The 13,754-nt window shown below is 39.2% G+C and overlaps 1 protein-coding gene across 1 annotated transcript in view; it reads right to left on the reverse strand.

Annotated features, from left to right (window-relative positions):
- Positions 1 to 1,730: 1,730 nt before the first annotated feature.
- Positions 1,731 to 13,754, reverse strand: part of INO80D (INO80 complex subunit D) — a 43,164-nt gene continuing 31,140 nt past the window's right edge. Inside the window, exons 7-10 of the mRNA XM_012661222.1 lie at positions 12,297 to 12,430; positions 6,285 to 6,502; positions 4,642 to 4,799; positions 1,731 to 3,142 (exon numbers count right to left, since the gene is read on the reverse strand). Of these exons, the coding sequence (XP_012516676.1) occupies positions 1,977 to 3,142; positions 4,642 to 4,799; positions 6,285 to 6,502; positions 12,297 to 12,430 (1,676 nt within the window). The 3' untranslated portion in view covers positions 1,731 to 1,976. The remainder of the gene's footprint in view (positions 3,143 to 4,641; positions 4,800 to 6,284; positions 6,503 to 12,296; positions 12,431 to 13,754) is intronic.

Raw genomic sequence — 13,754 nt, forward strand, 5'->3', positions numbered from 1 at the left:
TGCAAAAAAGGCAAAGCTATTAAAAATAAATCTTCCAATCAATTATCATGATTAAAAAAAATTAAATATATTACAAACATATTTTTGGCCCACAAAAAGAAACTTCAATAAATACAAAATAGGGCATATAATGATCTCATACAGTCATGTGACATTTCCCCTCCACGATCTCAGGCACGTGGTTATCTGCATAATGCCTGCTGATCACCATCATTCCTTTAAAAAGCAGAGAAAGAAACGCTTTCAAAAGAAGAGACTGGTTAGAACTACCATGGCATAAAGAGATTACACATAGGAAGAAGTAGGAAAATACATCTAAATCTTTACCTATTAGAGAGGAATTAAGATCAAATATTCCCTGACAAATGAATTATTGAACCACATCATTAATAGATATGTTCTCTCTACTTAACTTTTAAAATATATATATGTAAATTAGACTAGACTCAGGTATAAATAGCCAATGGTATCTCAAGGGACAGTGAAACTTTCAGCAAAAGCAGAGCAGAAACGCCTTTAAAATCTAGTTCTACCCTTCTCTGGGGGTGCGGGGAGAAAGGCAGGCAAGAAGAAACCCCACATATTCATTTCGTAGTCATCAACTTACTAAACTACCCAATATGACTTTTAACCCTAACATCTTGGTATTTTAAAAAAATTTACCAAAACTATTTCCAAATTTACTTAAATCTAAGTACTTAAATTATTTTAAAAGTACCAAAGGGTGGATAAAATTTGTATCTAATTTCCATATTCTGCTTTGAAAGAAACTTTAAAATGTGTATCCTTCCGATATTACACATCACTTCACAACTGGTACACTGATTCTACAAGTGTCTTCAACATTTTACAAATCTTACCAAAGAATCACTACTGTAAACATGAAAAATTCAAAAGCAAAAGATGGATCAAGGAGTTCACAGATCCCATCTTTTCAAATCTATCTGACCTATCCTGCTTTTTCACATCAGTACATTTTCTTTAATTACATCTTGCAAATGTATTCCATGAGAGAGGGACTTAGAAACAAACGTATGTCTGAAAAGGCAAAGTGACCATCAGGCCCCAGAACCTCAACAACCCTGCAGTCACTCCGGACAAGCTTTTCATGACATCCCCATGTCACTGACATGAATTCAGCTTTTTGTATTCTGTTTTCTTCTTGGGGTAACTTTTAGTAGAAAAAGGTTGTGCTATTCACACAACCAGACCACCACCCTCCCTATTCAGGAAACTTTAGTTAACTCAGTGGAAAAGAATGGCCAATCTTATTAGGGTTGTGAGATGTAGATAAGGAGAAAAGTTAAGAGCCTGATACTCATTACAAGGAGGAAAAAAAAAAAAAAACCAATGCGACAGTTGCTTCCTGCGCTGCACAAAAACACACACATGAGCACACGCATACTCACAGGCAGTCAAAAGACAAATTTTCTTCTTTTAGTTAAACATGATCACAATTAGGAATGGAATCCTGGCCTCACTGTGACATTTAGCAGTTGGTGCTAAGTCAGAACCTCAACCTGCCACGCACCATTTGCTATCTCTTACACTGGAACTCAGTTAATAGGATTCATTCTATCTAGAACCACTTATGTAAAAACCTGGCAAAAGAATGGAAAGCATTGATCTGAATACTACGATATAGTAAAGGGCACTGGTAATCTGAGGTATCTTCCACTTCTAGGACTTGCTGCTAAAAATCCATCCTATCCAGTCACTGTGCTGAACCACTAGGGAAACCACTGGGGCCAAGTAGACCTGCCAGGAGGGAATGAGCACCAGTGCTGAGGAGCACATGTGAACACTGAAGCAAGGTCCACTGCAGGGCCACTTGTTGAACTGGGAACGGGGTGCCCCTCGAATCCCCATCTGTTATTTTTAAAATCTTCTTTAGGAAAAGGGGAGAGGGGTGCTGAAGAGGAAACAAAGATAGAAAACACCAGGTTCCCCACCTGCCTGCAAACACACAGACACACTCAATTAGGGGAGGGAAAGGGAGAAGATGCATTATTGGTACTTGTAGCTGTGGCACCTGTTACTGTGAAGCCTGTAGGAGGGGCTATAGAGCTGTGGCTGGGCTGCAGGTCCTTAGGAATGCCACTGTGAGAACTCAGCTGGTGGCCGAAGGCTGCGCTGAACTGAGGGAGTTGCTGCTTGGGAGAGGTGGAGGCCATTAGTTCAGCAGAAGGCCCCATGCCACTGAAGCTGGTCTGCGGTAACCCCGGAAGCACACTGGAGCTGCTGGGGGTCACGGTGGCGAAGGCAGGCTGTGTGGTCTCTGAGTTCGAAGTGGTGGGTGGTGTGGATAGGGAAGTAGAAAGAAGATGTCCATCTGCGCCAAGAAGGTTGCTAAATGGAGAGGGATCTCCAAGGTTGACAGGGAGATTACCCCAGTGAGTTCTGGGGTTTACCACTCCTCCAAGTGGCACCTCGAGTTGGGTTGGGAGCAGGTGCTGCGCCATGATGGGCATCTCCGCTGAAAAGGTAGCTGCCATATTATCACCAGAGTAAGATGTTGCATGGGGAGAGGTGATATGGTCACTGTAGGGAGACGGCACGTGCTCACTATCATAATGGCTTCCATGGGGCGAGGAGTGTGAATGATCACTGCTGTATTGCTGTCGTGAGGTGATTAGGTCATCTGCCTTGCTCAGCAGCTGGGCAGGATGTGGCCTCTGGGAGGCATGGCTGCCATCATGAAGTCCATGGAACTGTCCTGGGAAGGCTCTCTCCCCAAGTGCACTCTGGCTGATCAGAGTGGCAGAAGTAAGGCCAACGTTGGCTGGGGCAGAGAACTGCCCCTGGATCTGCCCTGCCAGGGGTGTAGGTGGGTTAGACAACGTAGCAGAACGGAGCAGGTTCTCATCCAGCTCTAGACTAGAAAAATTATCATGTACTATACGCCCATTCAATAGCTCCCCTAGGTCCGTGTTTACTTCTCGGCTCAGGGACTGGATTCCTGAAGCTCCAGTACCTGTGGAGAACACCCCTATTCCTCTATCTGACAACTCCTGGACTGGCACACCATCTGACTGGGCAAGGACCCCAATGGTACTCAGGCACTCGAGAGAAGTTACAGCCTGCAAGGCCCGTTCAAGCTCCTCGGCCTCTTCGGTAGTCGGGAGGAGGTCTCCATTCTTCCCTGAGTCAACAAAAGCCATAGAGAATCAGTAGAGCTTTTACCGGTTCTATATCACATAAATCATACATGTGAATTATTTTAAACAATACTAAGTTTCCAAGATTTGGACTGGAAGGAAAAAGTGAAAAATTAATGTAGAGGACACGTCTGAAATGGCAGCTATCCTGAAACTTGAATCATCATCTTCAGTTTATTTACAATACTCTCAAAAACCATCTAATACAAGTGTCAAATTCTTAGGAACTCTAAGGATTACCAATTTAAAACTCACAGTAAGTATTTGATTATACAGGTTTTTGCCTAAAATTATACTAATGTCATTAAAATAGAAAACATATCAATTCAGATGTGGGACAAAGGCTGCACAGAACAGGCCCGCCTTGCTGTTTCTACTCCTAGACCCTCCTGCTGGAGGGCAGCCATGGAAGACTGGATCACAGAAGTTCATGCATCAACTTTAGCACGACTCTAAGCACTCGGTTCATTTCATGGATTATCTTTCAAAATGCTTCTGCTTTACTCTCTGATCCTTCCCCCATATTCTTTTCCCATTTCTAACTAATTTTCACAAAATGGAAGCCCACAGATCTACTTTGATTTCATTTCTATTATTAAAAAAAAATCTGTTGTTAGGAACTTGATTAATCAGCATGAAAATACCCAATTTTTAATGGTGAAAGAAACATTCTAAGAGTATAAAAGATTTCCCCTGAAAGCACTGGGGAATTGGTGGGATTAGGCAAACTTTGTTTTGGGAAAGTGTACTCCAATTGAGGGTGGGGTATTAAAATCAGGGCAAGTTCTAAAAGACCTCAATAAATTTTGTTCAAAAATAAACTAAATTTATTTCTTTTAAAGGAACAAAGTTATAAACCTAGCTATCAAACGATAAGATGGCTAAACAAATTGCACATTCCTCATCATCTGAAAAGGGTAAAATAGCTTTAGCGGTACTGTTTTCTATCTACAGTGAAAGACATTATATTTGAAGAGGAAAACTTCAAACAATCTCAAAAAACCATTTCCTTTCTTCTAAGCTCATTTTTTTTTTTTTTTTTGAGACAGAGTTTCGCTCTGTTGCTTGGGTTAGAGTGCCGTGGCATCAGCCTAGCTCATAGCAACCTCAAACTCCTGGGCTCAAGCAATCCTTCTGCCTCAGCTTCCTGAGTAGCTGGGACTACAGGCATGCGCCACCATGCCCGGCTAATTTTTTCTATATTTTTAATTGTCCGATTCATTTCTTTCTATTTTTAGTAGAGACAGGGTCTCGCTCTTGCTCAGGCTGGTTTCGAACTCCTGAGCTCAAACGATCCACCCTCCTCGGCCTCCCAGAGTGTTAGGATTACAGGCGTAAGCCACCGAGCCCGGCCTTTATAAGCTCATTTTTAAAACCGGGACCCTTCAAAATGAAGTTTTCATAGTAAGAACAAAAATTTAAAAAAAAATGAAAAAATAAAATAAAATAAAACCAGGTCCTTGAATGAAAATATTGACCATACCTTCAAAAAAATCAAAATCTTGTAAGTCATCAGGCAGCCGTGGCAGGACATCTGAAAAGTCCTCCTGGTTCAATTCCAAGTCATGTGGAATGTCCGTGATTTCATTGGCAATGTCATCTGGCAACTCATCAGCACTCAGCTCTGGCGTGGATGGGCTCCTGGGAGAGAGGGCATGGATGGGAAAAATGGCACAGCTGGCCCCAGGGCCCCCCTCACCCCATACCTTCGCACCAGTGTCACAGAGACAAGTGCATCCAACAGGAAAAGAAGCTACTGTCTTTCAGGCTTTTTGCATTCAGTCCAAACATAGGAAATCCTAACTTTAAGTGTCTCCTCTCCTACTTTAAGAGAAGGAAATTTGAAAGCAGAGGCATTGCAAAAAGACCTCACTGTATGCACGGATTTCTGCAACCCTTACCCATGTATTAAGAGTCAACAAACATTACTAGATAATATTTTTACTTCAAATTAGTAGAATGAGTCACAATTTGGTGTATTAAGTATGTCAATACTTTCTAGTAGAATTTCAAATCTGCTCAAAATAATAATTTAAAAAATGAAATAAACAACAGGTAAAATTGAAATGCTTACTGAAACAGAAGCCTCATTCGCCTGGTCAAAATGCTTAACTCAGCCAAAATTAATAGCTCATATTTCCTTTTCTTTTTTTTGAGACAGAGTCTCGCTCTGTTGCCTGGGCTAGAGTGCCATGGCATCAGCCTAGCTCACAGCAACCTCAAACTCTTGGGCTCAAGCAATCCTCCTGCCTCAGCCTCCTGAGTAGCTGGCACTACAGGTGTGTGCCACCACATCCGGCTAAGTTTTTCTATTTTTAGTTGTCCAGCTAATTTCTTTCTATTTTTAGCAGAGACGGGGTCTCGCTCTTGCTGAGGAACTCCTGACATCAAACAATCCTCCTGCGGCCAGGCGCAGTGGCTCACGCCTGTAATCCTAGTACTCTGAGAGGCCAAGGCGGGTGGATCATTTGAGCTCAGGAGTTCGAGACAAGCCTGAGCAAGAGCGAGACCCCGTCTCTACTAAAAAAAAAAAAAAAAAAACCCGGAAGAAATTAGCTGGACAATTAAAATATATATAGAAAAAATCAGCCAGGCATGGTGGCACATGCCTGTAGTCCCAGCTACTCGGGAGGCTGAGGCAGAAGCATTGCTTAAGCCCAGGAGTTGGAGGTTGCTGTGAGCTAGGATGACGCCACGGCACTCTAGCCCAGGCAACAGAGCGAGACTCTGTCTCAAAACGAACAAACAAAAAAAAAACACAAAAGAAGCAAAGCAATCCTCCTGCCTCAGCCTCCCAGAGAGCTAGGATTACAGGTGTGAGCCACCATTCCCAGGCCAGCATCATATTTCTGATGGAATATTTCTATTGGAACATACACGGAATTTCTGTTGGAATTTTTAAAAGCTGAGCATCTTTTTTCTTTGTTGTAATCAAAAGCTTTATTTCAGATCTAATACAGCCCAGATAGAGATGAAATTTGTACCCCAAACTGTAAAAAGTCTAGGCTGATATGCTGAATGGCTTTTGTAGCCTAGTGCCTACTTTATGGTATCCACATGAAGCTAGATGTTCTGAGAACAACCAGAAAACATAAAGAGAAAGTAAATCCCAGTGCCACCACTGACCGGATCTGAGAGGTCTCCACTGGCAGTGAGACGCTGGTGGGCATGCTGAGGTTCCCTTGGGGGACGGCAGGGGGAATGGGTTTTTGGGGTCGGCGAGGTCCACGCCTTCTCTTCTTCTTGTGTTTTTTGGTAAGTGCAGGAGGCTTGGTTTTTTTCCTGGGTTTCCTCTGCTGCTGGTGCTGAACTTTACGGGAGTTATCTCCTCTCAAGAAATTATCCTTTGGAATGAATAAGTGGATTTTTAAAAACTGAAATAACTTGGGAAAAACCTAACAGCTATCTAAAAAAAATACTTTTATCTCTTAATATTCTATACAATACCTAAAACATACTTTATGCCTAAAACTACGTATAACAATAATTAAATAAACAAAAAATAATTCCTTTAATTCACATCCAGACTCCAGAACTGTAAGATACAAATTTCTGTTGTTTATAAGCCACTGATTCTATGGTTCTTTGTTACAGCCATGCAAATGAATTAAGATGCCATATTTCATCAATTCCAAGATCTACATTTTAAAAATATGTCTGTAATATGGAAGCATTTTACAATTATTGGCATATTACAATTTCTGTCAGCCAGGTGAAGGTCATTATAGTTGGCACTGCCTATACACGCCCAAACTTGGTTACAGTTCATTGTATTGGCATTGTTTGAATTAAGGTATGTGCACTGTTGATACTGTATATGGAGGAAAAAATTTTGTGTGTGCAGAAAGACACAAAGAGCAGCAGGGTATAAAATTATTAGTAAAGCAGATATTCATTATTGAAGAAATGAACATAATTCCTTTTTTTTGTTGTTTTTTTTCCTGCAAAGCAACAACAAGGTGAGAAAGGAAAATAACTACAGAGTAGATGAAATTGTGTTATAACTGAAGTGTGTAGAAAATATCGACTTTCACATGTCAAATAGTATAGCTGAAACCAGGAGTGATATAAAAGACAAAACCTATATCTAAATAAGTCTTTAAAAAACTCTTTCAATAAGTATAAAACAAAAATTTTAACTGTTAAGAAAGCATGGTATCATTGGCAGCATTATAAAACATATATAAAAACAGTGGGTTTTGCAATTGATGCCACCTGATTTGATTCTATAATAGCTCTTATAACTAAATACACTATAACTATCACTGGCATCAAATTCAAAACAAGAAAATAAAACTAAAGCATAAATTTAGGAAATCTAAAAGAAGTTTAATCCCACTCAAATACTTAAATGCAAACATAATTATAGACTCTTAAGACACAAACACACAAATTTATAAAACAAAGAAAGAGGCTGCTTCCTCGACTCCGTAGTTCTTTTTAGCTCAACACTTGAGGTCTACTTGTATGACGTCCACTATTTAATTCAACAAATAGTAAATGAGCAACTATCAGTGCCCAGCACTGTGCTCAGCATCCATTTTGGTCTTTCCCTCTGGCCCCAGTGCTGATCTCAGGCAGGAGGAAGTTAGAGAGCTCGCCCCAAGATTAACAAGTCCTACCTGTAGGACTCCTGATGATCACCTGGTTGTGGTTTTTGGCTCCTGCCTAGTGCCTCCCTGGCATTCTTGGTACGATGCCAGGTACTCCACACAGAACTGCCCATGATCAATGCCCTGCCTTGCTCAGGGCAGTCCCTCCTTTAGCTCCTCCAGAGAGCTAGAGCCCCTCCTTCCTGGAGGCTTTTCTAATGCCAACTGTTCATTTACCTAGGTGAAATTCACTCCCAACTTTCTCATTGTCTCATTCTACCACTGTGTCAGGTTAATGCAGTTACTATCTTACCATCTGTTGTATGATCTCATACCTGCTGGAATACCACATTCTGCCTGCCAGCCTGGACTTCTTGCAGCTTGACGCTCTTCTAACGATGGCTGCCGCATTCCAGTGACCAAGTCTAGCTCTGAATCTTAACCCCACCCAACCATGTGCCTGACCATTAATTCATTCAGCAATTACTTACTGAGCATTTCTGTTTTAAGGACTAAGGATATAGCAATGAACAAAAAATGTTCCTGCTCTTGTGAAGTCTATGTTCTAGTAGGAGAATATGGACAATAAACAAACAAATTAATAAATAATGGCATAGCCAAGGAAACAATCAACACAGCAACAGACAACCTACCAAATGGGAGAAAATATTTGCATGTTATAATCCAATAAAGGGCTAATAACCAGAATCTAAAAAGAACTCAAGCAAATCAACAAGAAAGAAATCAAACAACCCCATTAAAAAGTGGGTAAAAGACATGAACAGAAGTTTTTCAAAAGAAGATAGACGAATGGCCAATAAACAAATGGAAAAATGCTCAACATCTCTAATTATCAGAGAAATGCAAATGAAAACCACGATGAGATATCATCTAACTCCAGTGAGAATGGCTTTTATGAAAAAGTCTCAAAACCACAGATGCTGGTGTGGATGTAGAGAGAAAGGAACACTTACACACTGTTGGTGTGACTGCAAACTAGTACAACCTCTACAGAAAATAGTATGGAGATTCCTCAAAAAACTAAAAGTAGACCTACCATTTGATCCAGCAATCTCACTACTGGGTATTTACCCAAAGGAAAAAAAACCATTTTACCAAAAAGACATTTGCACTCAAATGTTTATCCCAGCACAATTCGCAATCTCAAAGGTGTGGAATCAATCCAAGTGCCCGTCGATTCATGAGTGGATTAATAAAATGTGGTATATGTATACCATAGAGTATTACTCAGCCATAAAAAAAAAAATTGGGCCGGGCGCGGTGGCTCACACCTGTAATCCTAGCACTCTGGGAGGCCGAGGCAGGCGGATTGTTTGAGCTCAGGAGTTCAAGACCAGCCTGAGCAAGAGCGAGACCCTGTCTCTACCAAAAATAGAAAGAAATTAATTGGACAGCTAAAAATATATAGAAAAAATTAGCCAGGCATGGTGGCGCATGCCTGTAGTCCCAGCTACTCGGGAGGCTGAGGCAGTAGGATTGCTTGAGCCCAGGAGTTTGAGGCTGCTGTGAGCTAGGCTGACACCATGGCACTCTAGCCCGGGCAACACAGTGAGACTCTGTCTCAAAAAAAAAAAAAAAAAAAAATTGAAGAATTAATACCTTCTGTAACAACCTGGATGGGACTGGAGATCATTCTCCCAAGTGAAGTATCACAAGAATGGAAAAACAAACATCACATGTACTTACTATTAAATTGGAACTAACCAATCAGCACTCATGAGCACATGAGGAAGTAAAACTCAAACGGAAATCAAACAGGTGGGGGGGGATGGGTGAAATCACACCTAATGGTACAATGTACACTATTTGGGTGATGGGCAGCTTTGACTCAAGCTGTAGAAAAGCAATTCATGTAACCAAAACATTTGTACCTCTGTAATATTCTGAAAGAAAAAAGAGTAATGGAATGTTAGATAAATGTTAGGAAGAAAAATGAGGCATAGTATGGGTACAGAGTAACAGGCAGATGGAAGACTTCTTTGATGAGGCAACACTTGATCAGAAACCTGAATGAAAGGAAGGAGTGAGCCAAGTAGAAATCTGGGAAAAGAACATTCCAGGAAAAGAAGAGAAAGTGTAGAGTTCTCGAGGTGGGAGTACACTTACAGTGTCCAAGAAACAGCAAAAGGCCAATGTTGTTGTAACTCTAGGAGCGAGGAGAGGTATGTGAGATGAAGCTGAAGAGGTTGCAAGGGCCAGATCAGAAAGTGCCTCATAGGCCATAGTAAAAATTTTGAATTTGATTTTAGATGTGATAGGAAGCCATTAAAAGGTTTCATGGTACTAAAATGATCAGATACATATTCCAAAAGGCCTGCTTTATAGGCTATATACTGTAAGATTCAATTTATATGACATTCTGGAAAATGCAAAATTATAGAGGCAGAAAACAGATCAGTAGGGACGCAGTAAAGGGTTTACTACACAGGGGTAGCACAAGAGAATTTTGGGAGGTGATGGAACTGTTCTTTATCGTGGTTATGGTGGTGGTTATACAATTGTATGCATCTGTCAAAATTCATAACCCTGTATACTTGAAAGTGAATTTAATTTAAAGAAAGTGGAACACACAACACACACCACACAATCCACCTGTGGCGGCAGGGGGCATGGCAAGAAAAGGGAGATCAATTAGGAGACTACTGCAATAAGTCAGACGAAGATGATGGTACCTAAGGGCTAGGATGGTAGCAATGAGGTTGGCAAAATGTGTCTGGGTTCAGGATATAATATGAAAGTAGAGTCAAGAGATTTGCACATAGTTTTTGTCCCTTGGTATAAGTCTCTCAGAGGGGCACAGATGGGATACAAGTGTTTGTCACAGTTTCTTATGTCATTTTTAATCTAAAACAAAAATAGTTCAAACCAGTGTCAGATTCTGCAACTGCCTTCAGAGAGAAAACCACATTCGAAAATTTGCATTGTAAAGACTTTTTACAAATCAAATTAATATTATTATTTAAGTAGTACTTTATTTTATTTTATTATATTATATATATTATTTTATGACTAATCTACATTACACTAATTCAACCTTAGGTTTGCCTCACTGATTCTGCCTTAGTAGGAATGTTTAACCAACTGAAAAGAATAAACTGCTTTAAATTTCTTTAAAAGCATTCATAATACACGTTATTGCAAGAATAAAAAATTCAGTCCTTTAAATCACTGAAGCAGACACTAAATTATATAGCTTCCCTACTTAACAAATTTTCCTATTCTTAGAAGTATGCTGAAATGGCATAACTTTAAAATAAAAATATACAGCTAGGACCATTTACTTCAGTGGCTTGAAAGCTACAGAGTCCACATTACCAAGGCTCTGTGAAATCATCAATGAAGGTCCACAAAAGTGATTCAAAAAGCACTAGAAATTATTCCTTATTCATGACAAAGCCTGAATAAGCTAACAAAAATGCCCATATTTTAAATGTTTTTAAATTAAAATGGACAATAATTATTCAACATTTGTATATGTACTTTTCAAAACATATGGTCCACAAAAGAAACTTTGAAAACAAAAGAAATTCTTGGGGAAGAAGCTAGTGAATTAGATACATGGAAACTGAGGTCTAGAAAAGGTTGAATCATGAGTCCCTAGCGATACATTTAGCTGGTGGCTAAAACCAGGATCACAACCTTAAACTAGTAAGTGCTGGTCTAATGCCCATTCCCTTACCTGATGCACCCCTGAAAACCATAAAATGTGTACAGAGGGCAGGAAGTATCTTACTTGACTTTTTAGTACATAAGTACGTAGCACAATTATCTTACAATAAGTGATGGGTGAAACAATAAAAATGAACTTATTTTTTAAATGATTACATAATTCAGGTATTTCCCTAATTCAAATTTGTCTCTCCTCCAAAGTATTCTGAACTAATTAGGGTTTATGATAATAGCATTAACTAAAACAACAATTAAGTTCAACAGAACGATAGAAAGGTTTGATTTTTGACCAAAATTATCAAATATCCAAGACATTTGCAGAATTGTATATACAAAAGCAAAAACCTAGAGAAGGACAGAGAGAGTCTAAAAATCTGCTATGTATAAATTGTGTATCTTAAGGTAATAAAGTGTATCCTTTTTTGTTGTTGTTGTTAAGACAAAGTCTCGAGGTCACCCAGGCTGGAGTTACAGTGTAGCATTATCATAGCTCACTGCAACCTCGAACTCCTGAGCTCAAGCCATCCTCCTGCCTCAGCCTCCCGAGTAGATGGGACTACAGATGCACGCCACATCATGGCAGTTGTATTTTAAATTTTTTGTAGAGACAGGGTCTCGTTATATTGCTTAGGCTAGTCTCAAACTCCTGGCCTCAAGTGATCCTCCTGCTTGAACCTCCCAAAGTGGCTGGGTGAGCCACTGGGCTCAGCCAAAGATGTATCTTAAGGTAATAAAAAAAACTGTTGTACGAAACTTGTTTCGGTGATTTACATGCACTCACAGTTTGTATTAAGCCACAAAGTATTTCCTACAGTGAATAGTTATCGAAATTTTGAAGGCCTGTTATAGAACTTACCATTTTTTTGGCATGTTCTTCACACAGAGGTGTCTGGTGTGTAATGTCAAAAACTGGCACGGAGCACTGCTGTCCATCTGCAAACTTGGCTGTGCAACTTGAGAAGAGCTGCTGAGAGCGGTTCAAGAGGATATCTGGGTTTTTTTTTAAGTTAGGAATAAAATACATTGAAACTCTATTTAACTTTTCAATTTGTATAGAAAATTCACTTCTCTTACTTATGTTTAATAAGTATAAATTTTATTATCTATAAAAGCTAAGTACCCAACCCTACTACTGATACAGGAAAACGATAATTGTTGAAGTTACCATCATTATTTATCAGATGGTAGTTCTGAAGGAGTCTGTTATGCTAATGGGCTCCTAACACAGTCTCCTTTATGACCACTCTGAACCAAATTCTGTTATTTGGAGAAACAGGGTCATTTCTTTAACACACAAACCGCACTTGAAGTTCCACTTAATGGTTTTTTAAAAACCAACTTTTAAAAGGACAACTTTCTGCTTATAATACTCATCCAGAATAAAAATTTTAAGGCATAATTACAAAAAAAATTCATCTGTCCAAAGTTGAATTTTTCATTTTACCTTCCCCTCGCCAAACTCAAAGTCACAACTCATGAAAAATTATCTTAAATCAAAATTTTGGTATTAAAATTGGAATACCAGCTTTACATCATCAATATTTTTAAGCATTCACACTTTTAGCCACTACATTTCCATAAGATTTACCTTGTATCTATTAAGGAAGTACTTTTGTGTTTATCCTTTATGGTTTATAGTTCAGCCTGTTATAAAGCCTTTATTACATGTTATAGAAATTGCTGCTGAAAAGCTGTGAAAATATAACTCCAAGAACAGAAATGAGGGTGAAAATTAAATAGCTAGTTAAGAAGAAGAAGTAATTGCTACTATTTTTAAAACACTACTCAATTTTAAATATTTAATAAAAGTTAGAGTAATAAGATTTCATCACCAGCCTAAAGCTCCCTAACATGGGTTTTCCCCAAGTGTATTGTCTCAAGGTATCTTCTTTCCCAGTCAGTGACGTTTGTTACCTTTCATTTATTTCCAATCAGCACTGTACTTGGTACAAAGAGCAAAATTAATCCCACGCTGTAGAAGGCACACTGTAAAACTGTAACTTTTTTGGAAGACTAAAACAGTTTCTAAATTATGTGATTTGATCTTCCCATCAATGAGTGTTATAGTTGTTTCTTACAAGCTACTGGCAACCATCTGAGGGACCAGAATTCTATTAACAACATATAATTAAGTGACAGCCATCAGAAGAACCTGCTATTTGCTATCAATTTTACTTATTTTGTTGTGATTCTTTTTTTTTTATATCCCTCTTTAATAATTTAGTGTGAAATCCTAGAACATAGTCTCTTAAGGACCTCTACTGATAGACAAGCAAAACTAAAGACCAGTAGAGGCAATAAAGCAAAAGCTGAC

Source organism: Propithecus coquereli, unplaced genomic scaffold (assembly GCF_000956105.1).
Source record: "Propithecus coquereli isolate 6110/MARCELLA unplaced genomic scaffold, Pcoq_1.0 Scaffold70, whole genome shotgun sequence".
Classification (NCBI taxonomy): Eukaryota; Metazoa; Chordata; class Mammalia; order Primates; family Indriidae; genus Propithecus; species Propithecus coquereli.